Source organism: Perca fluviatilis, chromosome 24 (genome assembly GCF_010015445.1).
Source record: "Perca fluviatilis chromosome 24, GENO_Pfluv_1.0, whole genome shotgun sequence".
Lineage (NCBI taxonomy): Eukaryota > Metazoa > Chordata > Actinopteri > Perciformes > Percidae > Perca > Perca fluviatilis.
The window spans coordinates 11,362,130-11,388,214 of NC_053135.1; the positions used below are offsets into that span (position 1 = coordinate 11,362,130).

General features: G+C 40.5%; 1 protein-coding gene and 1 pseudogene across 2 annotated transcripts; one reads left to right on the forward strand and one right to left on the reverse strand.

Annotated features, from left to right (window-relative positions):
* The first annotated feature begins 406 nt into the window (after positions 1-406).
* LOC120554165 lies at positions 407-4,217 on the forward strand (annotated as a pseudogene).
* Positions 4,218-8,823: 4,606 nt separating this feature from the next.
* LOC120554162 (carboxy-terminal domain RNA polymerase II polypeptide A small phosphatase 1-like) lies at positions 8,824-25,123 on the reverse strand. Of its 2 annotated transcripts, none has more exons than XM_039792850.1 (7): positions 24,348-25,123; positions 16,593-16,741; positions 16,290-16,391; positions 14,698-14,754; positions 13,507-13,599; positions 12,634-12,819; positions 8,824-11,768 (listed from the first exon to the last, which is right to left on the reverse strand). In XM_039792850.1, exons 1-7 carry the CDS (start codon positions 24,418-24,420, stop codon positions 11,640-11,642), a joined length of 789 nt encoding a protein of 262 aa, XP_039648784.1. In that variant the 5' UTR covers positions 24,421-25,123; the 3' UTR covers positions 8,824-11,639. The 2 variants fall into 2 exon arrangements, with proteins under 2 accessions (XP_039648784.1, XP_039648785.1); XM_039792851.1 differs by lacking the exon at positions 24,348-25,123 and adding an exon at positions 19,444-20,110.
* Positions 25,124-26,085: the final 962 nt, after the last annotated feature.

The following is a 26,085-nucleotide window of genomic DNA, read 5'->3' on the forward strand; positions in this document are numbered from 1 at the left end:
TTCCAAGCTAGGTCATTGACAAAAATAGGGCCGGTGTGTAGCAAATGCCAGGACCGTTTTTTATCCCAGTCCGTCACTGCCCATGTAGCCTATATCTATGATGTTGCCTACATGGCAGCTGGCATATGGAGGACAGTCGCTCTAATATGATTAAGTGATAAGGAGTTGAATTTATTCTCATCATTTCAACTTTCATCTCGAAATTTCGACATTATTATCGAAATGGTAGTTAAACTTTATTCGTCATGTTGACTTTATTCTCGACATTTCGACTTTATTCTCGCCATTTCGACTTTATTCTCGAAATGCAAAATAATTATAAAAAATCTTCCTCCTTATTTTTTTCTCACTTTCCCTTCTTTTGGTATGCCTCTGTAAATAATCATGATGATGATGCTAAGTGAGAGGTATCTGATGATGACCCTCATGTGGCACTGACACTCCAGACCCCCGGCCGACTTCAACTGACCCAAAGACGACTCGGCGACCTCTGAACATGTAGCTAGCAACTTGAGCGGATGGATTTATGGATCATGAATCAGCTTCATAAAGACGAATGGAGGACGTTATGAGGTCAGCCAGAGGCTGGACTGCATGCCACACAGCAGCCTCCCTCCGTCCTTAGGCAATAATCATCCGCGGCACTATCCACTGTGCCGCAGATAGACAACAAACACACGGTTCCTGTGTCCCGTTGCTAACTCACAGCTAGTTTATGCTAACGTCTGTACAGCTGATACTTTGGCTGTTCGGGGCGAATAAACAAACGACCCAGCTGTCACATTCACCGGAATGACGCTAGGCGAAAAGTCTGCATCGCCGTGAGAAGGAATATGGCGTTTGATATCGTTTTTGTTTGTGTTTCGGCAAATAGACGGTTGCAGGTGGACTGGTGTTTACATGGTCCGTGGGAGCTGGAAGTCCGCAGGTTTGTCTTTGCCCATTGTATTCATGAACATTTCCACATTGCAGTGCTAATGTAAACTCTAAATATAACTGTACATTACATAACAGTTGGTTATCGTTGTATGCTTTTTACTTTGACCGTCCGCTGTGTCGCGACTGCAGTGCTTTGATTTGTCTCATACCTGCAGATATACCGCCTCAGTGGATGCCATCTGGGAAGAAGAGGAGGAACCTTCTAGATACAGACCAGCTGAAGGGACATCTTCTCTGAGCTGAAGCTCTGAGGTAGGACATGCTTTCTCTCAGGAGTAACAGCTGCTGATCCTGCTGCCTCTGATCACTCAATGCGTGATCTCACTTGTAGGAAGTTCCATTCACAAAAACCTACCTTTCACTCTATTGTTGTCTTTTATTTAGAGGCAGGAATGAGACTGCCCTACTGCTGAGCTCAAGATGAGAGAGTGGTGGGTTCATGCGGGTTTGAGCTGCATCCCGCTGGTGGCCGTCTCCCTGCACATCCCGCCCCCTCAGCTGTCACCTAGCTGCCCTGCAGAAGTGGCATAGTGCCGGGGAGGTGTTCCATTTCAGAGGCAGGGAGATCTTCTACAGAGGTAAGAGAGAGACTCAATGCACAGTAGTATTGTTAAATACCCCCATGGGTTGGCAAGAGTGTTGTAATGGTATCCAACTGTGACTATATGGCTGACAATAGTTATTGTTTTAATTATCCTTTCAAATTATGAGTAATGGTTTAACTTAATAAATAATATATATAGTGTCAAATAATATATAGTGTCAAATACTTGTCAGTTAATTGTCACTTAAATAGTTGATTAATTTGCGAGTCATCTTAGCTTCAAATGTGACTTTTTTTTTCTGTCACCGCACATCGTCACACATACACATACACACATTAATGCCAGCAGTCACATTTTATACTTCGGATATTAAAAAATAAAAATTGTTCCTTTTTGTTACGTAACTGTGCCTTCTTTGTGTTGTGAACGTATCTGCCTCTGTGCCTAACGTATCTGCCTCTGTGCCTATACAATGTATAGTATACATACGTGCATTTCTCTTTTCTCCAGATTCCTATGGGGCTTTGGGAAGCTCCGATGTCGTCGTTCTGCTCCATGGCTTCCCCACCTCCCGCTTCGACTGGAACAAGGTACCCACTGCACACGCTCGGTAGCTAATTCAACACACCTCAACACCACTGGAAAAATCGAGGGCCTTTATGTGAGCAAGCCAGAGACTTTTTCCATACAGATCTGGGAGCCACTCACTCAGCGCTTCCATCGAGTCATTGCACTGGACTTCCTGGGCTTTGGCTTCAGCGACAAGCCAGTGAGTAAAATCTGGTGTCAGTTTAAGTGTCTTTATTTTACAGATTAATTTAGTAAATCATGTTTCTGTGGTTTCCTGCTTGGTGCTCTGTTACTGTACTTACCCGTAACTGATTTTCTCCTGTGCCTGACCATCCCAGGGTCCCCACAGGTACTCCATCTTCGAGCAGGCCAGTGTGGTGGGGGCCCTGGTGGCTCACTTGGGTCTGAGCAACCAGCGAGTGACTCTGGTGTCCCATGACTATGGAGACACTGTGGCCCTGGAGCTGCTCTTCAGGTATGTGCATGTGCCAGTGTATTTATGTAAATGTTCAAAAACAGAGTAAAATGATGAATTGCTGACCGCCCTTCCCTCTCTGTTGTTATTTATTTTTTTTACTCATCATGCACCCAAACCAGGACTGACCAAAACAGCACAGGACACCTAAACCAGGACTGACCAAAACCGCCCAGGACACCTCATCGTTGACAGTGTCTTTCTAATGGAGGTACAGTGCAGTCTGTACAGTACATTCTGTTGTCTTTGGTCATGTTGTAGATGGCCTCTTTTCAGCACCAACAGAAGGGATTTCACATTCTGTAATCAGTGAGGTAGAAAAAGAATACATCTTTCATAACAAGACCTTCTAAATTGTGAGGATTTTCTGCTTTTATATCATTGTAAATTCATCCCAAAGTCACGGTCAGTGCTGACTCTTTTATTTCCAACAGGATTATTTCCAGAAACCCATTACCCACGTTTGCTGCAGAAGGTGAGTCACCTTTTGTTTTCTTCATCCTACTCTTCAGCTCATGTGGAATCACGTAATGAAGACTTTAAAAGGCAGAATTTGGTGTAGCTGTTTGGCTGTCAGAGTTCTCACCGAGACATTTCTGTTTTGCCTCCAAAAGCTTCTGAAGGACTCTAGTTTTCTGATTTGCTGCAGGGTTGCGCGGCAGTGTGGGAGCGTCACTAAAACGGCCCATTTGCGCGATGTCCTGTTCTGTTCTGGACAATTCAGCACAGGTAGACTTCATATTTCACAGTTAGTGTTTTCCGTCAGATCGTTTATTGAGCTTGGTGTTTCAGCTTAATGTCACAGAGAAAGAGAGAAAGAAAAGAGACGAGCGAGACAGATCGACTGCGCTTTGTCGTTTGGCAAACATTTAGCTGTTAGACAAACTCCTGAGCAGTTCAGTGGTTGTGTTTCATGTTTTAAAACTTTCTTGTGGCAGCGATAGAAGCAGTACAGTTTCCTGTTTCCTGTACGGGACCCTCACGCCGCCTCCAAACCGACTGACAAGTCTGATTGCCGGTTACACGATTGGCCACCGCAGCGTGACGGGGTTGCGTTTCTCCAAAACTTGATTCAGTCTCAACTTTTCGCCGCAGCACGCTGCGTTTTTTTTGCACGTTCCCCCTGCGGCAATTCAAAATGAATGGAAAGACTTGCGGTTTTGTGTGAATGCCCACTTAGCCATGGTTTCTGAGCTGGTTCTTCAGAAGGAAATAATGTGGCCACCCTCCAGATATAAGTGCTTAAATCAAAAACTGGTTGGTTTACCAGTTAAATATATGAAAATGTAGACCTCATATCCACAACTTGTATTTGACTATTATCCTCCAATTTTAAACCAAGCCACCGTCCTTAAAGACTTGTCTTTTGTAACACTCCTCTATTTCTCAGTGTTCCATGATCCATCTTTTCCTCTATATGACTCTCTCTTATCCCTCCTTGACTTTCAGCGCACATGATCTACGGACCCCTGGACCCAGTCAACCCTCATCCTCAGTTGATCGGTCTTTACCAGTGAGTGCCCCCGCCTCTGATACTTAACCCTGGTTGAGATTATCTGCAGTACGCTCATCTCCTGCCGGCAGATCTTTGTTCAGCTCATTTGCTGGATGTAAATTAGGAAGAATTGCAGGGATAATTGCGGTTTTACAGATAATCTGAACTCTTTTCTCATTTTCTGCTGTTTTCTGTGATTTGACCTTAACAACATGAAGTAGTCTCCATAAAGCATGTTGTTTGGTTCTGAAATGTGGACATCATTTTAAAATAATGTCTGCTGCAATTACAAAAAATTATTCTGTATTTTTTAATTATTATTTCAAATTTCTTTACTTACTTTTTTTTTTTTGTTGCTTGTCCTGCTGCCTCGCTGTCAAATAGATGTTAAGCCATTCTCTTAGTGTGAGAGAGATGGTGTAGTGGTAAAGGAATGGCCTGGGACTGAATAGGTTGGTGGTTCTAGTCCTGCTCAAGGCTGAGACTGAAATTAACCAAAAAAAAGTCATTTTTTGCCTAAAAAAGTGAAAAAAATAATATTTTTTTTCCTTTTCCACATTTTGCCTGGCTCCTCTATCTCCTTCCCACGTTCCCTGTCTCCGTCTCCATCTCCATCTCTCCATCCCGGCCACACTTCTCCTACTTTTGGGAATCTCGTTCGTTTAGCGGGTCAACTCAACTCGTTTCACACCATCTTTCGGGATTTTTGTTTCTGGGAATCTCGTTTGTGTCTCTCTCTCTCTCTTTCGCTCCTCTGACTTAGCTCACTTTCCACCAACTTTCGCCGTTTGTATCTCGTTCGATTCAGAGTCCTTCCTCGCAGACCCAGTTCAGTCTTGAACTCGCAACTTTGCCGTTCTAAGGCCCTCGCCTTTCCACTGCACCATCTTTCGCATACATGTCATGACCGGGTTATGTCCGCTTTGATGGTGCAGTGGTAAGCATTCATGAGGACAAACTGAAAAAAGAGATTCCCTGCTGGATTTGAACTAACAACCTGTGGCACAACACATCACTGATATCTCCACTAAGCCACAGTGACGATGACTCAGTAGGTTCAGTTTGTTCACCTGAATGCAGCAGCAGGTGTTCAAGAGGACAGATATAAGAAAAAGTATGTCATAGCTGGATTTGAACCGGGAACCTTCAGAGTCACATACCATTGATAATACCACTACACCACAGCAGAGATGCCAGTGGAGCTTTAGTTTGTTTTTATGAATGCAGCAGTAGGTGTACAAGAGGACAGATTTAAAAGAATAGGTTACAGTAGGATTCAAACCAGGGACCTTTGGAACCATGTACCATTGACTTTACCACTACACCACAGAAGAGATACTCATGCAGCTTTAGGTTGTTGTTATGAATGCAGCAGTAAACATTCATGAGGACAAACTGAAAAAATAATCTACAGGGGGATTCAAACCAACACCCTTTGCAATCATGTACCCAGAACATTGCCTCTTATAAGAAAAAAAATAAAAATAAAATTGGCCTTGGCTGGGGATTCAAACCAAGAACCTTCGCTATCCTGCACCAATGCCATTGCCTCTACACCACCATCAAAGGACTGCAAGATGAGTTCATCTTTGTCCCAAAGAATAATCACTAGTCAGAAATGTTGAATATTTGGTTTAAACTGGGTTTTCTACTTATTGTTTGAGTGAAAATAATGCCACATTACGCAACTGTGTGCCAAAGAAAGTTTTTCTCCCAATTTATAAAAAAAAAAATAGAGTTCATAAATGGTTTCAAACCAACAACCTTTGTAATGCTGCATGCATAACTTTACCACTACACTATCATCAATTCACCGCACTGGCTTGTCGTCTTTGTCCTAAAGTATAATCACCAGTCAGAAATGTTGAATATTTGGTTTAAATCTGGGTTTTTACTTATTGTTTGAGTGAAAATAATCCCACATTACACAAGTGCGTGCCAAAGAAAGCTTTCCTTCAGTTTATCAGAAAACTAAAAAAAAATTGGTCATAGCTGGGGACTCAAACCAAGAACCTTTGCCATTCTGCACCAATAACATTGCCTCTACACCACCATCAAAGGACTGCAGCATGAGTTCATCTTTGTCCCAAAGAATAATCACTAGTCTGAACTGTTGAATATTTGGTTTAAATTGGGTTTTCTACTTATTGTTTGAGTGAAAATAATGCCACATTACGCAACTGTGTGCCAAAGAAAGTTTTTCTCCAATTTATAAAAAAAAAATAGAGTTCATAACTGGTTTCAAACCAACAACCTTTGTAATGCTGCATGCATAACTTTACCACTACACTATCATCAATTCACCGCACTGGCTTGTTGTCTTTGTCCTAAAGTATAATCACCAGTCAGAAATGTTGAATATTTGGTTTAAATCTGGGTTTCTACTTATTGTTTGAGTGATAATAATCCCACATTACACAAGTGCGTGCCAAAGAAAGCTTTCCTTCAGTTTATCAGAAAACAAAAAAAAAAATTGGTCATAGCTGGGGACTCAAACCAAGAACCTTTGCCATCTTGCACCAATAACATTGCCTCTACACCACCATCGAAAGACTGCAACCTGAGTTCATCTTTGTTCCAAAGAATAATCACTAGTCAGAAATGTTGAATATTTGGTTTAAACTGGGTTCATCTACTTATTGTTTGAGTGAAAATAATGCCACATTACACAACTGTGTGCCAAAGAAAGTTTTTCTCCAGTTTATAAAAAAATAAATATATAGTTCATAACTGGATTCAAGCTAACAACCTTTGTGATGATACATCAAGAACTTTACCTCTACACCACCATTTAATCACTGCAATGTGCAGTTGTCTTTGTCCCAAAGTATAATCACTAGTCAGAAATGTTGAACATTTGGTTTAAATCTGGGTTTCTACTTGTTTGAGTGAAAATAAGGATACATCACATTAGTTTGTGTCAAAGAAAGTTTTCCTTCAGTTAGTTAGAGGTCCACGGCATGAGGGTTTGCGGGTACTTTCCTTTCACACCATCCACACCAACCTACTTACACACCAATCTACTTAACCGGGGCACACCGGACGTGAACGCCAGTCTCCTGGGCGAAGGGCTGATGCATATTTGACTCTGCCACCTCCTCCGTTAGGGGCTGTTGGGTTTAGGCAAGAAAGACATTTTCCCTGAAATGCAGGACACTGAGTGTAAAGCCTCTTAATGAAGTGGACCTCATGAGTATTGAACTCACAAGCATTGTGGTCTTCTAACGAGCGTTCCGTCACTCACGTCAAATACTTGACACAGTAGTGTAGTGTACACTACTGTGTCCAGTATTTGACTTTTCGCTTTCAGTTTTAGACTTTGAAAAAGAAGTGCACCTAGGAAGGACTGAACCCTCAACCCTCCAGTTTTCATGTGCCTTTAACCTCCACCTTATCTTGCTGCTCTATATGCAAAGCTCAGCAATGCTTTGGTTGGAAGTTGTATTTATCGTTCACATTTCAGAGGAGAGAAGTTGAAAGAGTGTCAAGACAAAAGCAGGATTAGAGCCTTCAACCTCAGACAGTTGAGCCAGTAGCTTATCTCACTAAGCTACTTCTAAGGCTGGGGTTTCAATTTTTCGTTCTATTATTTGTTATTCACACTTTGTCCTTGTAGACTAATTGATTTCATGTGACAAATACAATTGATTGATTGATCGATTGATTGATCTGGTAATTGACCTGTCAATTGGTTGATTAATGTATTAATTGATTGGTGAATTTGTTGATTACTCAATTGATTAATTAGGAATAGCTCACTGAGATAAATTGCAGACTCAATAATCTGAGATTGAAGGATTGAATTCCACTTTTGTCTTGGCAGTTTTTAATTTCTCTCCTCTGTAGTGTGAACAATAAATACAACTTCCAACCTTGTCTCAATTTCTAGGGACCTTCCTTTCATTCTAGGTCTAGAAGGTATAGCCTTCTATGTGTTTATTTCTCTGGCTATGCTTTCTGTTTATGTGTCTGTTCCTCTGTGTAAGAGGGCAGCATGTGGCTCAGAGTGTTGGGAGTTTGGCCCTTTTCCCCGAGATTGCCGGTTCAATACGGGGCCTGGTCCTCCCTGTGCTAAATCCCGAAATGCTCTGGTTTGATTTTGTACTTAATGTTAACATTACTGAACTTAATATTTAGTGCCCCTCAAAAGGATCAAACTCACAACCTTCTGAACAGACCACAAGATATTCATTGCTCTGAGCTATTTGTGAAGCTGGAAAAGTAGCAGTTCAAGGTTGTATTTATTGTTCGCATTGCTGAGGAAACACTCCAATGACAGATGGGTTTTGATCCAGCAACCTGGAATTGACATGCCAGCTACTTATCCTGATATCCAAGTTCTTGCATGCGATGGTGCCATCAAACTCTGCTTGGCTCCTGTAGTTTGCGGTTCAGGTTGGGGTCAGACCCACAAACACAACTGCATCAACAGAATTAAGGCTTTTGTTTAGTTTCAGTGAAGCATTATTCTCCAATTCCTCTGCCCAATGGTTTTGGTTCTTAATGTTTATTCAATTCATTGTTTGTGGTTTGTATGTTTGGTTCCATTCAAATCATATAAACTGGCTCATGCACTCCGGTTTTCTCATCTGTAATACATATTTTTAGAGTGTGTTAGAGTGTATAAATTAGTGGACAACTTGTGTTTAATTTCAGTATTTGCAGACAATGATTTACATTAATGGAATTAGTCCATTAACATCTATTGTAACAACACAGGTTTTTGCACCACCTTTTAACAAATCCAATTCCCTGTCGATATGTTTGGAAAAAAGAAATGATCAACAAAACACCACTTGGACAATTTCTCATTTAGCATTTATGAAAAAGAGGAGGCATTATTACATAACAGTCCATATATAATTTTGTATGATAAAACAAATGGTCAAAAATAATTAGGTTACATCTAATCAATTATGAGTACAGTAACAGGAATATTCCATATATTAATGACAATTTGTTTGCTTTATTACTGTGCAAAACAAAATATACATATCTACTGAATGTGTGAGAAGTACAGTATCAGTGAATGGGCCCACGTAGTGACACAACGCTCGTTTTACATAACTAATCATATGACTGACAAAACAACTTAATGTTCCTATAAATACTCCTGTTTGACGATGAATTCCAACAAAACAAGTTATCAACAGTAAGATGCTATGTTTTTAGTCATTTTCTGGTGTGTCTGAGCCAAATATTACTTATTGATATGCAACGTCACCAACCCAGGTCTTATAATAATGTGTCCCCTTTGGAAAACTAGCTGCAAATATTGTATCAGGGGAAAAACAGAAATTAGAGAAAAATCAAAGAAACAGGAACATTTGATTGACAAGAATTTGTTAAACATAGACAAATAATGTAATAGCTCGTAATATGGTGGATTTAATCGTCACCCCTGCCTCATCTAGGTCAAGTCGCATCACAAGGCTGCTACGGAGGCTCTTAGTCAAATCCACGGTTTCATTCATCAGTCAACACATGGTATTGTCAACGCATATGAGGGAGATAACAAGAGGCCTGCCAGAGGCCACGCTGCTCCTTAGAACTGCCTGGACCAACATCACCATGTAGCGCTAATAAAACAATACCGATTCAATGTGTAGGTCCACATGTGATCAATGAGTTAAAAAAAAAAAAAAAGGAAAATTCCACCCTCAAATCATTTTTTGATAATTTCCCAGAATGCCTTTTTTTTGGCAACTTGAATGAATAATGAGTAGTACTGTGACTATCTCTGCCTCTTCTGGGATTTATTTGTCCAAAAAGGTCTATGTGAAATGACAACTACATGAAAGAAAATCGGACATTTGCGGTTCACGTTTCGGATCTACTAAACTCCGTCGTAGCTGCGCTAGAATGATATCAACATTACGCCATGTCAATCCAACAGAATAAGACCACCCAGCCAAATACCATAAAAGGACCCAGAGGTGCAAAAATAAATCACCAACAGCTGTTTATTACCAGTTCAGAGTGGATTTCACCTTTAAATCTGGACCGAATTAAACCACCTTTTGTTTTCAAAGGTGTGTCTCCTCACCAGACACAGCATACTCATTACAAAGTCCTGAATTTTTATTTTTTACAGCCTACGTGTACCGCGTAGAAAAAAAAGAAAGAAAACATTGTACTTTGAAGCTTATGAAAACCCAACCGATAAACCACACTGTAACCTTTTTTTGCATCATACAACTGTCTCTTACCATATCAAATACAGTCTGTAAAAATGCTGTGAGAAATTCAAGTTTTGTGTGTAGGAACAGAACCCATAGGAGGAGTCCATCCTGGCCCTCTTGTCTCTGGGGTCATAACATCTATTGACATCCGAGTGCAGATACATTGCATTTCGGCTCTCCATCAATCTTTTAAACCACCTTTGGAAATCTGCATCCGAAAAAACAAAAGCAGCTGCTCTATCACTCTCATGTGCAGATGGTTTGATATTCATATTAGTGTCTTACTTGGCTTGTCATATGGCTTATTGTTTTTGGTCTATACCAATGAAGAAAAAGAAAAAAAAAAGGGATTTTAATGGTTTACACTGATTTTCCAACTTACTGCCTCAGGGTTCAGAAAGTTGTATTGCTTCTTGCAGCAAAAGGACTTTTTGCCCCCACCTATTTTGATACTAGAATTAAATAATCTAAAAAACAAAAAAAGTATCCCATTTATTATGCAATGCTGTTTTGTAAGCAGAGTTTAGTATACAAATTGTGCTAAAATCAATTTGTTTACAGTAAAAGGGAGGACTGTACTATAGAAAATAGACTGTACTTGCAGAGTGCTGTCCAATCATTTTGTTATTAGTGAACTTAACAACTCCTGATCACAACTTTTTCTGATCAGATTCTTTCGTAACGCTGTCATGATTATTGAAAATCACGTCGCTCTAAAAACTCTAAAATGACAGCCGAGGATCACATGTGCTTTGACTGCAGACAAATAGTGTGATCATTCACAACATTAGGGTGTGTGACAAAGATGATGTTATTCCAAAACGTTTAAAAAGAAAAAGACATCTACAGCACGTATACACCATCTGCTCTTTCAATGACGAAATGACTAGGCTGATCGACTTTATTTGCATGTAAATCTTTCCAAAAATAAAATAAAAAATCCTTTCCACTTGATTCCTGCTTAACAAATCCCTGCATCGTTTGCAGGAGCAGACTGTTGAATCCATGAGAAGTCCAGTACCCAGGATTCATCGCTACTACTTTATTAACTGCACTTCGTGACACTGCAGAAATGTCCTTAAAAAAAAAATAATTAAAAAACATGCATCCATCCATTCGCTCACATCAGCTGGTTCACGGTAAGGCTGATAGGGAGAAAGTTACAAGGCAAATTACAGGTTGTTTTTTTTTCTGTTTGACCAGGAGGTGGCAGTGATGACGCCATCAAAGTCCCTAAACGGGATCTTGGTTTGATACTGGGAAGGTAAAAAGCTCAGTCAGCTGTGAAGCAGTCTGTGTTCTGGTGGGCAGTGACAGCTGGTGCTGGTGCTGGTGCTGGTGCTGGTGCTGGTGCTGGAGCCCCTCGCCGGTGTGGGTATATCCGTTTTGTACGCCGTTTTTGTTTCGGGGCTGAGATGAGAAGTCGAACACCGTTAGCTCGCGGCCCCTTGGTGCCTGAGGACCGTGTAGACGTTATCCACTTTGCTCAGCCTCTCGAAGAAGGGGATGAGGTCCAGCAGCTCGGTGTCGGACATGTCGTCGAACCACGAGGCCACGGGCACCTGGTCGAAAGGGAAAGTGGTCAGCGACAGCATTGTTGAATCTTTTTTGCAAGAAACTAGTTTGTGTGCTTTAGGCAGCGGTGGGAGAAAGGTTATCATTTTTTTCCCCACAAGCCATCACTCTGATGAACAGCTGACTTCTGACTCACGTGTCAGGTTCAATTCCTGTGCAATGACCCAGCAACACTGTCTCTAATCAGCACCTGTTTACTGGTTCCACTTATTATTTATTCATCATTCTCTATTTCAGAGCTGTTCATACTGTAATATAATACTTATATAATAACATAATACTTATTTATTCCTTTGCACCTTTGCTCCATAATTAAAATAATAATTTATCATAAAAATGATTTACTCCTGCACACTTTATTGCACTACTGCCTCAACCGGTCAATATAGTTTCTGTTTATAGTGTGTATATATTGTTTGTTTTGTATGAGTAAGCATTGTGAGCATTGTAAAATTCAGCAAAATTCCTCGTATGGCAAATAAAGCGGATTCTGACTTCAGCTGGACTTGTAGGCCGTTATATTGTTGGGTAGTTGAATTGAAAATAAAACATTGTATTTTATAAACTACCTGTTTTTGTGTAAAAATCTTAATTTGTAAAGTAACTAAAGCTGTCAGATAGTGGAGTAAGAAGTACAATAGTTCTCTCTGAAATGTAGCGGAGTAGAACTAGAAAGTGGCAAGAAAAGACTCAAGTACAAGTACAAGTACCTCAAATGTGTACTTAAGTGCAGTACTTTGGTAAATGTACTTAGTTACACTCCACCACTGGCTTTAGGAACTTTCTCAGGCAGGGGGATTCATTCCACAACTTGCTGTTCCACCCAAAAGGTACTGTGTGTGTTCAACTCACTGCGTTGTCCGGGTGGAAGATGTAGGAGGCGGGGGAGTTGTCCACGATGATGACCTTGTTTAGATCGCGGCCCAGTCGACTCAGGTCCTTGACGTAATTCCCTCGGTGGAAGACGCAGGACTCACGGAACAGGCGGGAGCGGAAAGCGCCCCACTTGTCCAGGAGGTCGGAGACGGGGTCTGCATACTGCAGCGATAACAAAATAAATAAGGGTGATTGCACCCCTGGTACAATTAGCAGTGTATGCTATTCGTACCCTGGTGCAATTAGAAATAAATGCTATTCATACCCCGCTGTTGCACACAGCAATGTGTTCTATTAATACCCCATCTGGTACAAATATCAATGTATGCTATTTGCACCCCTGTGCATTTACAGTACCTTGGCATATATTTACACACAGTTATCCATACTACTCATGTATTACACCTTTTTGGAATATTATCGCCCTGACAGTCTTACCCTAACCATAACCAATCCCACTCTTCTTGCCTAAACCTAACCAACCCAACCAGAGCAGGCATATTCATGAGTCTTCCCCTACCACCCTCCGTCTAATCCAAAATGAAAAAAACAAGATCACCTCACTGGGGAATTGAACTCCAAACTCCCAGACCAAAGCCCAGAGTCCTAACCACTCACCTATAAGTTTGCCACTTGGTGTCTTCAAGCCTCGGATTGCTAGGTAACCATACTGTATACAAAAAATAGGTAGGCTACTATGGTACTACCTAACAAACTAACGGTTGTATGCTTTCACTGAAGACAGAAAGCGCAACTGTAGTATCCATTTCCGCTAGAAATTCAATTGTTATAAACTTGTGCAGTAATTTACACTCAGCAGCGGGCGGCTGCAGTGCAGTAGTTTCTCACCTTAGCTAAACTGGCAGTGAACAGGACGCACTCAAACAGCTCTCCCATTCTCTTCAGGAACTCGTCGACGTGGGGCCGCTTCAGGACATACACCTGGAATACACAGGAATGTTTTAAACCAGGTTCCTGCATAGCATACATTTAAAACATGTTTAAAAAAAACTAAAACAAAACATGTTTCTACAAACCTTTACTGCCTGAGGAACTACTGTAGGACGCTTTCTTTTAATATAATCTGTGCAAATTGGGACTAATGCAAATTACTCTATCCATATATTAGAATCTCAGGCATTGTAGACTTGCATTGAAAACCAAATAAGATACGTCACCTTCCTAAAATAATTGCCTAAGTCATTTTTTCACGTTTTTCAGAAAACACAAAAAATAAAAACGGCCTAAGTCACATGCTTGACATAGGTAATTATACTAAAGGTGTAGAATTACATGACCTGTTCAACTTGGGATGTAGGCAATTTTACCAGAGGTGGCCAGCACCATGAGGACATGATTTAGGCAAATACATCATTTTTGTTAAGTCATTTTTTCAGGTTTTTCGAAAAAAAATAAAAAATAAAACGGCCTAAATCACATGCTTGACATAGGTAATTATACTAAAGGTGTAGAATCACATGACCTGTTCAACTGAGGATGTAGGCAATTTTACCAGAGGTGGCCAGCACCATGAGGACATGATTTAGGCGACAAAATCATTTTTGTTAAAAAATGACTTAGGCAATTATTTTAGGAAGGTGACGTGTAGATTACAGACAGATAAGCATTTGGCTCCAAAAGTAAAACCCAGGACTCGTTTCTTTGAGGTTTCTCCATTTGTTTTTTTTTCCTTTCTGTGGTGTCGGCGGCTGAGGGTAGCGTTCCTGAACCAAGTCATCCGGAATAGGCTGTGCTTGTCTGAACAAACCTATCCTGGATTACTTGAATCAGGCCCAGACCCACGATATGTCATCCATCTCCACGCAGCCGTCTCCAAAAACCCCGCAGCCGTCTCCAAAAACGCTGACAGCGTCTACTACACTCAGCAATTTAAACCGTGAGAGCCCTGCTATCACACAACCACGGGGGGGAGGGGGGTAGAAGCGCCGTCCTGTTAAGAGGACGGCAGATGACAACAAGTTTACAGTTTGGACATTGTTTGCAGAGTTTATCGAGTGGGGAGTGCGATGCCAACATTACCTGGTGTACTGTTCCATCTATTTCCACAGGAATAATGAAATCGGCATTGTTTACAGGCTGTTGGAATGACAGAAAGAAAAGAAAGAAAAAAAAAAAAAAGAGTTGATTTTTAACAAACAAGATGATTCTACGAAAACAAGACAGAAGATTTTCTACTGCAGGGTGAAAGACAACATTAAATCACAAGAACATCTGTTTACTAGTTTACTGGGAATGGGGGCTTGTTTTACTAAATTACTCACGATAGAAAATATGACTGTGGTATTATTGCAGGAAAGATGCAGGTAGAGACAAACAGTCTGCGGTGTGTGTGTGTGTGTGTGCGTGTGTGTGTGTGTGTGTGTGCGTGCGTACGGAGGAGCAACTGTTTATTTTAGTTTGAGAACCAGCTCGTTTGGGTTTGGCATTCGCCAGCAATGACAGGAATTACGGAAATGTCACCGTCAGAGCAAACAACAACCAGATGTGGAAATGTGGACCTTAAAGTAGTGTTTTTTGTTTTTTTTTACTATTAACATATTTATCTCATGATGTAATGTGATCACAGGGGACAACGATGTGCTTTAAAGCAACTTTGTTCTTAAAAAAAAAAAAAAGCCCAGATCCTATTTCTTAAAAGTCCCTGCGTGATCGAGGAAAATTAAAGGTCCCATGACATGGTGCTCTTTGGATGCTTTTATATAGGCCTTAGTGGTCCCCTAATACTGTATCTGAATTCTCTTTTATATTGACCTTAGTGGTCCCCTAATACTGTATCTGAAGTCTCTTTTATATTGACCTTAGTGGTCCCCTAATACTGTATCTGAAGTCTCTTTTATATAGACCTTAGTGGTCCCCTAATACTGTATCTGAAGTCTCTTTTATATAGACCTTAGTGGTCCCCTAATACTGTATCTGAATTCTCTTTTATATAGACCTTAGTGGTCCCCTAATACTGTATCTGAAGTCTCTTTTATATAGACCTTAGTGGTCCCCTAATACTGTATCTGAAGTCTCTTTTATATAGACCTTAGTGGTCCCCTAATACTGTATCTGAAGTCTCTTTTATATAGACCTTAGTGGTCCCCTAATACTGTATCTGAAGTCCCTTTCCCGAAATTCAGCCTTGGTGCAGAATTACAGCCACTAGAGCCAGTCCCACAATGAGCTTTCCTTAGGATGTGCCATTTCTGTGTCTGTAGCTGTTGAGGAGGAGAGAGGGGGGGGCAAGGTGGAGGGTGGGGGTGTGGCCTTGACCAACTGCCACTTTGCTCGTTTGAAAGTCATGATGTCTCTCTCTCATGGGTGGGAAATATTCTCTGTGCGGGCAAAGCAGAGAAAGGGGAGGTAACCTTGCTCCTTATGACCTCATAAGGAGAAGATTCCAGATCGGCCCATCTGAGCTTTCATTTTCTCAAAAGCAGAGCAGGATACCCAGGGCTCGGTTTACACCTATCACCATTTCTAGCCACTGGGGGACCATAGGCAGGCTGGGGGAATGCATATTAATGTTAAAAAACCTTATAAAAAGGGACATTTTCATGCCATGGGACCTTTAAAGAACACATTGGCAATGCTGGACTTGCAAGTAGCTGGTTGTAATGAAAATTCACCTTAAAAGAGCTGTGAACTAACGTCTCATCCAGATCTATAACCACACAGATCTTTCCAGAGTGTTTTGACTTTGCCGGAGGCAGCAGTGGCTTCACCTGGTTCTGGAAAAAAAAAAAAACACAAAATGATATTTATTTGAACCTAGACACGGCAAAATCCAGCAATACGTGAACAAAATTTGAGAGATGACAAAGTAGAGAAGAAAGTAGGCAGTTACATTCTGGCTTTAACAGCGATGTTATCTTTCCACTGCTGTCAAAACAGGACAAAAATTCAACCGGACGAGACGAAGGTAAACACACCTTGGAGACGGTTCCGTTCTCCTCGACCAGCAGAGGGGCATTGTTGTTGACTGGTGGGGGTTCAGGCTGGTCTCGACGCAGGCAGCAGAAAAGGCTGGAGAACAGGCCTTCGCCCCTGGGCTTCTTGGAGGACAGAGAGGGTGAGGAACCTGCAGAGGAAGAAGAGGTCACCAAGCTGCATTTTCCTTGGGAATACCTTGCACATTTGTAGAGCTGTAACAATTCCAAATTTGACTGTACAATTAATTGTCTCAAAAGTAATCGCGATTAACAATATAATTGTCTATTTCAGTCAAATTAGAAAAAGTTTTTTTTATTCATGTATGACTTTTTCCAGAATCCCAGGATACATCTTTGTGCTATGTCACTGACTACGTTTACATGCACATAATATTCCGGATTTTGCCCTTATTCCGAAAAAGACGATATTCCGACTAAGCTGTTTACATGGCTAATGAAAGTGAATATTCCACTAATATTCCCGTTTACATGTAGCCGTGCAAAACAGGATTTTTTTCAAAGTTTACCAGCGGCGGTGGACTTGTTGGAGCGTGTGAACGCAGCCTCCCTCTTTCATCCCTTCAAACCAGCTCCTTGAAAAGGTCGGCGTACAGATGCGTGTGAATATCCAAAAACCTGTTGATATCCAAGTCTTTGATAATGTTTAAAAGGTAGCTGTGTTTCTCCTTCTTATCGGGTCTGCAGCCCTGCAAACTGCGGTTAAAACCCAGAATGAGCTGCATATTCCGACTGCGCTGTATTCATGTCCAAAGAATGCCTCTAAAACCCGAATAATACCGGAATATCCCACATGTCTTCACCGGAAAATGCTATATTCAGAAAAAGGCCTTACTCGGAATATCCAACCGGAATATGCAGTTTACATTACCTGTATCAAATTCGGAATATTTTCATATTCTGAATAATAGTGGAATATTGGGGTGCGTGTAAACGTACTCAGTGTTCTGTGAGCCAGATAATGTAATAACACAGGTATAGAGCCTATGATGTAAACCACACCTCTTAAATCATCATAAAACGTTTTTTTTCTTTTTAAATGAACATACAATTGACAATTACCATCAACATTCATACCCCTTAGCTTATGTTAGTAATTAATTGCAGTTAAACAAAGAAAAATGTGATTATGTAAAAAAAAAAAAAAAAAAAATTGTGATTAAGACGATTATGTAATAAGTGTTACAGGCCTACATATTTGGCTTACCAAAAATGTTACAATCTCTTTTCTTTTACTTTCTATTTAAGACCTCAGATTCTACATAGCCACTACCAGGACCACTAGGATCCATCTTCAAATTCCCGGTTTTATTTGACCGAAACCCAAATATATTCAGTTTGCGATCACATTTGACAAAGATACAGCTTAATCCTTTCATTTGAGAAGCTAGAGTCGGTGGATTCTTTTTTTTCCTGTAGGTTTTCTGCTTAATTCCTGCAAAGTGCCACCTAACTGATGGTGCCACCTTGTCAGTGAATGTAAGAAAACAGTAAAAACATAACAAAAAGAACATCCAGCAGCTTTCCTCATGCTTTTGTCATGTGCACAAACCCTTCTGGAGTCCCTGCCAAGAGCTCTTGCGTAACTCTCTGATGACGTCAGCAGCAAACAGCCTCAATCACCACCAATGCAAAATTCAGCACTTTTAACAGCATTATAAAAAGGCATCATACACACATCATGAGAACTGGGCAGATATGACCATTCATAAAAGACTGATTGTCAGAAGTCAGCACAATGCATGATAAACACTATATGCCCTTAGCTTATACGGATGTTTTTATCTTCTATTCCTTTTTGTAAATGAAGGTACTTCTTTTTAAAGTTAGCCCTCTTGGCATATAATAAGAGCAGAGCATAACAGCAATAATGATGCACATTGCACACAACAGTTAGCAGGTAATGAAAATAGTCTATTTTCAATAAGAATGTACAACAACAAAATAAAAGTTAACCATTGACAGCAATTTTAGTCAATAAATACTATAAAAACACATATGTACGCTGATGACGATTGAAATTCATTAGCTTGGTATGAAAACCCCAATACTTTGCAACCAAACTGCTCAGACAGTATCAAACCTCTACTTTAGATTCATTCTTGTCTATATCCACGACCTTCCACTTCGCACACGCACACGTTCCACCAAAACAAGTTATCTCCCGAGGCTATTTCGCGTTGCTCCGTGCGGCGGAATGTGCAGCCCGCGGTGATTGTGGTTGGTTTAAAGACATGCCAATAAACCGGAGAACGTTTCTCTCCCATCCCGGAATGCTGTGTGGACTAGCCAGACCCTCCTTCGCAGCGCTGTGGAGGAAGGTCCGGCAACGCCGAGACTAGGTTCATTATAATCCGTGGTGAACAACCCCAAAAATAGCTTGTCTCAAATATTTTTTTTTTTTTCAAAATGTATGTGGCAATGAGTTATTTTTGTCACTCGTTCCTGATTTTTATCTTCATGACGATATCTTGAAAGGTTAGCGGACTAACTGGCTGACCGAGACAACTTCTTAGAGGAAGAAATTTAAAAAAAAAGGTGGTATTAGGGATTTCCGGCTTCACCGTGTCCAGTTTAATGATTTAGCCAGAACATGCGGTTCTTTAGCCATTCCCACTCAAGTTTATGTCTGTCATTGAGATTATTTCTGCTCTCACAACTTGTTTGTCAAGCCGAAACTCCCAATTGCTTCATTTCTCAGTCCCATTAATCTCCGATTAACAAACCTCCGCACTTCTCTGTGTCGTATTAGACTTTGTTTCGGTCTCTTTGTGCACCCTACTCCCCTCTCTCTCTGCGGGTCTAAACGTGACTGTGTTACCAACACACAAACCTCTGTTGTGCGTCTCTCTCGCCTCCATTCATTTGCCTCTCTGCCATTCCCTCCTACTCCATTTGTGGATTCAAACCCCGTCTGACCCTCCGCTGGCCTCTGGCGCGCTCAGGCCAAAACAGGAAGAGGAAACAGACGGATATCAGCGGAGGAAGCTGCTTGCCATCGGGTTTTAGTGTCGCAGGAGTAGGCTTGACATACTATTATCCATTTACGGTTTCTTCTTCATACCGATTTCATAGGCAGGTTCTCAATTCTTTCATGTATTTGAGTGCTTTCTTCCATTTATTTATTTTTTGTCGTAGACAACTCTGATCTCAACTAAGAAAAAGGTCATCCCAAGAATGTAGCCTCATTTTCCAAATACCACCTAAAAGCTATCAACTTCAGCAATAGGAAGTCATTTGTGAATTGGTCACATTTTAGCTGTGAAATGAATAAAAAGGCTCTTATTCAGTCCCTTATGACTTGATCTACTCCCTTATGTCCTTACTCATTGGCCTCTTCGCTCCTTTGTTTCCTTTTTCACTCCCTTGTGCTCTCACTACCTCCCTTTGTGTCCGTATCATTTCCAGCGTTCACTCCCATGTCCTTTTTTGCTCCCTCAGGTTTCCGTTAGCTTCAATATTTATGTTTTCTTTTCATCACACGCCTTTCACCAGAAAAAAAAAAAAGACTAACTGGGTACGTGCCAGGAAACACAGAGCGTGTATTAATTCATAAAAAAGGGGCATTATGTAAATGACAAGGAAGGAGCTTATGAAGAAGCTCAAGCATTTAATTCCCAGCTAAAACAGTGCTCATTGGGTCATTCTTAAAATATGTTTCTACTGTTAAAAGCACCATAGAAGAAGCAGACTTCCACATTTGGCTGCATTTTTAAAAAGGGACGCAACTATTGTTACCTAATTTAACTATTGTTTTGATTAGCGGTTAATCTGCTGATTATTTTCTTGATTAATCTATTGTTTGATTAAGTATTCATTCATGTAATCTGCTGTCATATTTCTTTTTAATAGCTGGAACCAGACATTATCTGGAATCTTTGCTTGAAAAATGACCATAACGATTATCATAAAATCAATCGATTTTTTTTAACAATTTCAGCTTTCGCATTTTCAAATACTTAAATCATACATTTCCAGAGGCTGACACTACGGAAACGGTATTCATCAAAGCTTCTCGGGTCAAATTCAAAATTGGTCTTCCTTTGACGTGCGTTTGGAGGTTTCCAACATGGACACCCAGGCCCTCTACCATGTGCTAAACAGTAGGGGCGTTGAAATTCATCACTGCATCGCGGTGCGGACCTAGACTGTTCTGCACCAAGGCAGTGACCGACCATAATCCATTATATATGTACGGTATGTTCTTTTTTTCGACCGGATGTCCATTACCTAATGCTTCCTTTGTGTTGGCATTTTTAACTCTGGTGGATTTGTGAGGACTATGGTTAACTGCTCCTCAGATCTCTGCAGGGTAAATCCAGACAGCTAGCTAGACTATCTGTCCAATCGGAGTTTTCTGTTGCACGGCTAAAAGAACTTTTGAACGTACACTTGTTCCACCAAAACAAGTTCCTTCCCGAAGCGATTTTCCAGCGGCACCGTGGCTCCATGGCCCGTGACGACTGTGATTGGTTTTAAGAAATGCCAATAAACCAGAGCACGTTTTTTTCTCCCATCCCGGGAATGCTGTGTGGATAAGCCAGACCCTCCTCCGCAGCTCTGTGGAGGAAGGTCTGGCAAAGCGAGACTAATACTGTATGTATCTGACCGTTTGAATTTGTTGATGAAAACCATGTGTAGCAATATCTAATATTGAGGAGGTGACGCATCGTGATGCATCGGGATATCGAATATACTATACTATGCAGTGGAAGACATTGTGCCCATCTTCCGTATTGGTGTCAGCTCTGGGGCATCAAAGCTCTTCAAACTGCTGTATCCCTACCATTATCTCAGCTCTTTCAACTGAAGACAATTTATTTTTTATTTTTTTAAAAGGGCACAATGTCCAAATGCTACAATTATTAACATATATATTGCCTATAAATAAAAGTGTCATACACTGTTATTTAAGAAGTAGCATTTCATTTTGCAGTATTATAAGTTGTGGCTTTTTAACAGCCCTCCAACACATCTGGCTTCAAACGAAGACCAAGCAGTCGCCTGATGTATGATCTAGTGCTGTGTAAAGTCTCTGTGAAGTCTGCTCAGGGCAAAAACATATTTAAAGCTGATTTTCATTTTCACTATACCAACATTATCAACAGTTAAATAATGCAGGAAAAAGCACGTATAGGCTTGAGACAAACTCTTGATTTGTCATATTATAAAATACCAGAATATTCAATGCATCGCTACCTGGACTCCAAGCTAATTTTAAAACAGAAATGCCTACCTGTTAACGTGTTATCTCCTATCGCACAACTTACTGAAAATGAACGGTTCAGTGTTGCTTTATCTCTGCGTGACATTAGTGTGGAATAATTCACACTTCAAGCGCTCGTGATTAGATGCCTTGCCTTATGAGATCATCTTATCAGCCCAGGATCCATTTTTGAAGCCTGACAGTGTGAATAATTTCCTGTAAACGACGTTTTCACTCTTAATAATTTCTGCCTCTTTTGACGGCTGAGCTGAGCTTTAGTCACATCGTAAATTTGGCCGTTTTTCTGTGGCTGCTATGATGTCTGACAGATTCAAACCACGGTATTGACTAAGCTGCCAATATTTTTTTTAAAAAGAATCGCCTTAATCAGTGACAAGAATTCAACTATTTTTAAGGGTTTATTTCTTTCAATCAAACAGCCTGTGAACTCTCATGTGATAATAAAACTCTCCAGTAAACCAGGCTAATGGAACTTTTTAGATTGCTTGGTGAAATTATCAACCTTTCAAGTTTAAAAAGAAACACTCTACTTGCCAAAAGAATACGAAAAGTGCCTCGAGAAGGAGCGGTTTCAGGCAGACTTGTAATTTAGATGGGATAGTTGTACCTGATGTACAATAAGATGCTGATATTCGCCTGACGACCTGATATATGATAAGTACCAGCGTGGTTTGCGGCCGGCTTAGAGAAACTACAACGCTAGAATTAGTGGTAAATGATAAACTGACCCGACAGCAAATAGAATAATGCTGCCCTTTTGTAAATGAGCGGTAAATCACGAACAAACCAAACGCTGGATTTGTCCAGTGACGGTTCGAGTATATTTGCATCTTTCACTTGACGAATCACTCTAAGCCAAAGACACTAAGATAATCTAATAAATATACATCTCAAAAACATGTATAGTCTGACCCAGGGTCTCTGAAATGCAGTTAAAAGAGTCATCATGTCAGCTTATGTGAAGCTGAGTATGGAACAGCTATTTGTATTCGGTCTTTAATGGATGGAGTTCTGAAAGGATTATATAGAAATGATGTTGGATTTCAACATTGCTCGTTGTAGGTTGTAGGAAAAAAAATGCAAATAAAAACAGCCACAATCAGTCGCAGTGATCTCAACTTAACTCGACTTACTCTGTCGGCCTATGAAGCAACAGCTTGTTCAGTCCTGAAGTTGAGAAATGCTTACTTACCGCGCTTACTTACCACATCAAAGATGACCTTGCATGATTAGACATTTATTTGTAGACTTCGTTTTGACAACTAATAGGCTCACGATTATTTTTAACGTTTCACTCATGTGCCAATGTATAGCTCTCAAAAGCTTTAAAAACCACAGATCTGACACTACCAGTACTTTCGTCCACCAGAAAGTTTTGTCGGCGTGGAAGTACAAAAAAACAAAACTGCAAAAGATCCTCTGAACACAACCTGAAACCACAGAGAACTTTATGACTTAATAAAGCTAACAAGTTATTATGTCAGAAACTCTTCAGGCGGGACGAAGAGAACATGCTGTTTTGAGACAGCGGCTGCGTGCCTCAGTGGGGGAGTATGCATGTTCACAAAGTGTGTGTGTGTGTGTGGGGGGGGGGCAAGGTTATGTAATAAATTACGCTAGCACACATTTACAAGAAAGCCACTGCTGGACTTTTTCAGCCGCCCATAATCTATATACTATATCTTTGTGTGTACCGTAAGTCTTTTAATTCCAGACAAAATTCCAATATCACTAACATGCATTAAATGTGACATTATTCAGGCTGGAAGTGACACTGGAAATTGGCCCTCACACTAGCAGCAGTTTCTCAGGGATGATCACTGACAGGTCACTCGGGTTATTCAGTAACCTGCATAAACTCTGTGGCATCTCATTGGTTTGAGTACAGTGGTGGTGCCAGAAATGCATGCTCGTGAAAACAGCGATACATTGACCAAATCTGAATTTCACAGGTCTGTCATTATTAGTTAAGGAGGGAAACAGAGTGGCATTGTAATAAAATAGAAACAGCACTCCGAGCCATGACAGCAAGGAAGAGATATGAGGAGATTAAGGAAAAACACACACAATCTCAGTAAATGAAAAGTAATATTTGATTATCACACTGATGCCATTAGAACACACATTTTTGAGAATATTTTATATTGCTATGCTGCAAATGATATCCCTATAATATTCTATATAGGATTTTAAAGTGGGTTTTTGGTGACTGTGAATATATTTTCTCTTTTATTAAACGTCATTTCCTTTACTTTCATCACAGGCCAAAAGGCCGCAGCCATAATCTATTCAGAAGTGGGAAACAGTGACAGTTGTTGTGCTGGGACTTGTTTTCAGACAACTGTCCCAACAGCGCGATTTCTAAATTGTGCAGAAGTTGTTGCAGTAAAGCAGATTACGGTGCGGTTTCTAAATCGAGGATCGTAAACTCGAAGACTCACAGAGCAGCACAACTTTTTTTTTTTTTGGACATGAACACAAGCGGGGACAAAAAAATAAAAGCCACTTACCCCTCTCTGCTGTGGCTTTATTTCCCTCTTCATCCCGGCTGACTTGGGTGATTATTGAGGACGGATTGTCCATCACATCCAGGTCTGGTCCAGAGTGCTGATCTCACACTTTTAAAGTTAGAGATTGTTCGCTGACTCCGTGCATTTAAAAACCAACTTAACATGTACGACAACGAAGCCGAAGCGCCCCGGGAAACATCGCAACAAGTTGCCTTACAGCACGTCCATTACACCTCGGGTGTTGTTGTCCGCTCAGATAGCCTACCCGCTAAAGTTTGAAGTCTGAAACTTAGACAACATTTGTCACGGAGATGGCAACTTTGATTCAATATGGTGCTCAACTCCGCTCGCAATTTCAAGATACAAACATGGAGGTTTCAAGGCTTCCCATTTCACTTAAAGTGGCGCAGTCAGCGAATGGCTGTGCATAATCACACTCCCTCTCCTGGCGTCTGCAAGTTTGACGATGATCCCTTAAAGTAGTCCGAAACAAAAGTTACTGAAAAGTTAGCGAGTTAGCCGCGCACCGATCGTATTCTAGTAAATATATACTGCTTAAAGACATTTTTACACCATTTACACGGCTAACGTTAGAAAATGGTGTCTACGCCACCTGAACAGGGCTTTACTATGCGACCATAACGTTAAAAGCACCGTATTTGCTACAATTGACCGACAAGTTTATGTGTATGTGTGGGTTAACACTACTTTGGTTGTTTTGTAATAGCCAATGTTAGTGAAAACTTGGCCAACAGCAAAACTTTTTTGTAAAAGTAGCGGCAAAGAAACGCCCAGTTTGGGTCCCTTGAAACTGCCTGGAGTCAGGGAGCGTCGCACAAGTGCCGTCTCTGTCTCTGGTGTATATATTTTTTATCTCTAAAATACAGTAGCAGGAAGTCTGACTGCTTGTGTAGACACTGTTTAAAGGTATTGATAGCTTGTAAAGTAAAGATGGTTTTGTGCAAATAATTTGCTTGTATTTGCCATATCGTAGAATTTGGATGTTTTCCCTACTGTGTGATTATTGTGATGTGTTTATTTGTATCAGAATATTGTTATAATTAGGAAGGATAAACAATAAGTCATGCATTTTCATAGAGGCCTACTGTACATGGGGTGGGCAATATGGATAAAATCCTATGCAATAATAATAATTAATGCAAAAATAATACATATCTTATGTTGCCAGAAAGCAGTCCTGCTCATTGATTTGCAACTTTGTCCATTAATGTTTTACAATTGTAAACAAATGTCTGATGGTAGACACATTTATATTGAGTCACAGTATGTAATACTGCACAATACTGTTGCTAACTTACCTTTTACTTTAAAAGCTTTCTATCACACCTTTGTCCTTTATTTTTTTCCTTTTTCTAACTGTTAGTATTATTTGTGTTGTGTATTGCATTGTGGCCCCGCAAAACAGACATTTTGACTTGAAAAAGTAGGAAAGGCATGGGGTGAAATAATATTTCTAATGCTGGCTGTGTTCCATGTAAGTGTGCCTGTAAACCATGACAGTGAGCCAGCATGAACATTAGCGTCCTGGAGCTGGCACACCTGAATGGAATGAGGCTATTATTATTGGTATTAATTACCGGTGTGCTTAGTAGTCAAACACTACACTCATAAATTAAGCAATTTTAGTCTTCATGTTGGCATTATACTTAATTCAGTTAATACTTAATTTGTCTTTTTTTCAGTGTGAACATAATAAAATGGCCAGAATTTTAGGGGA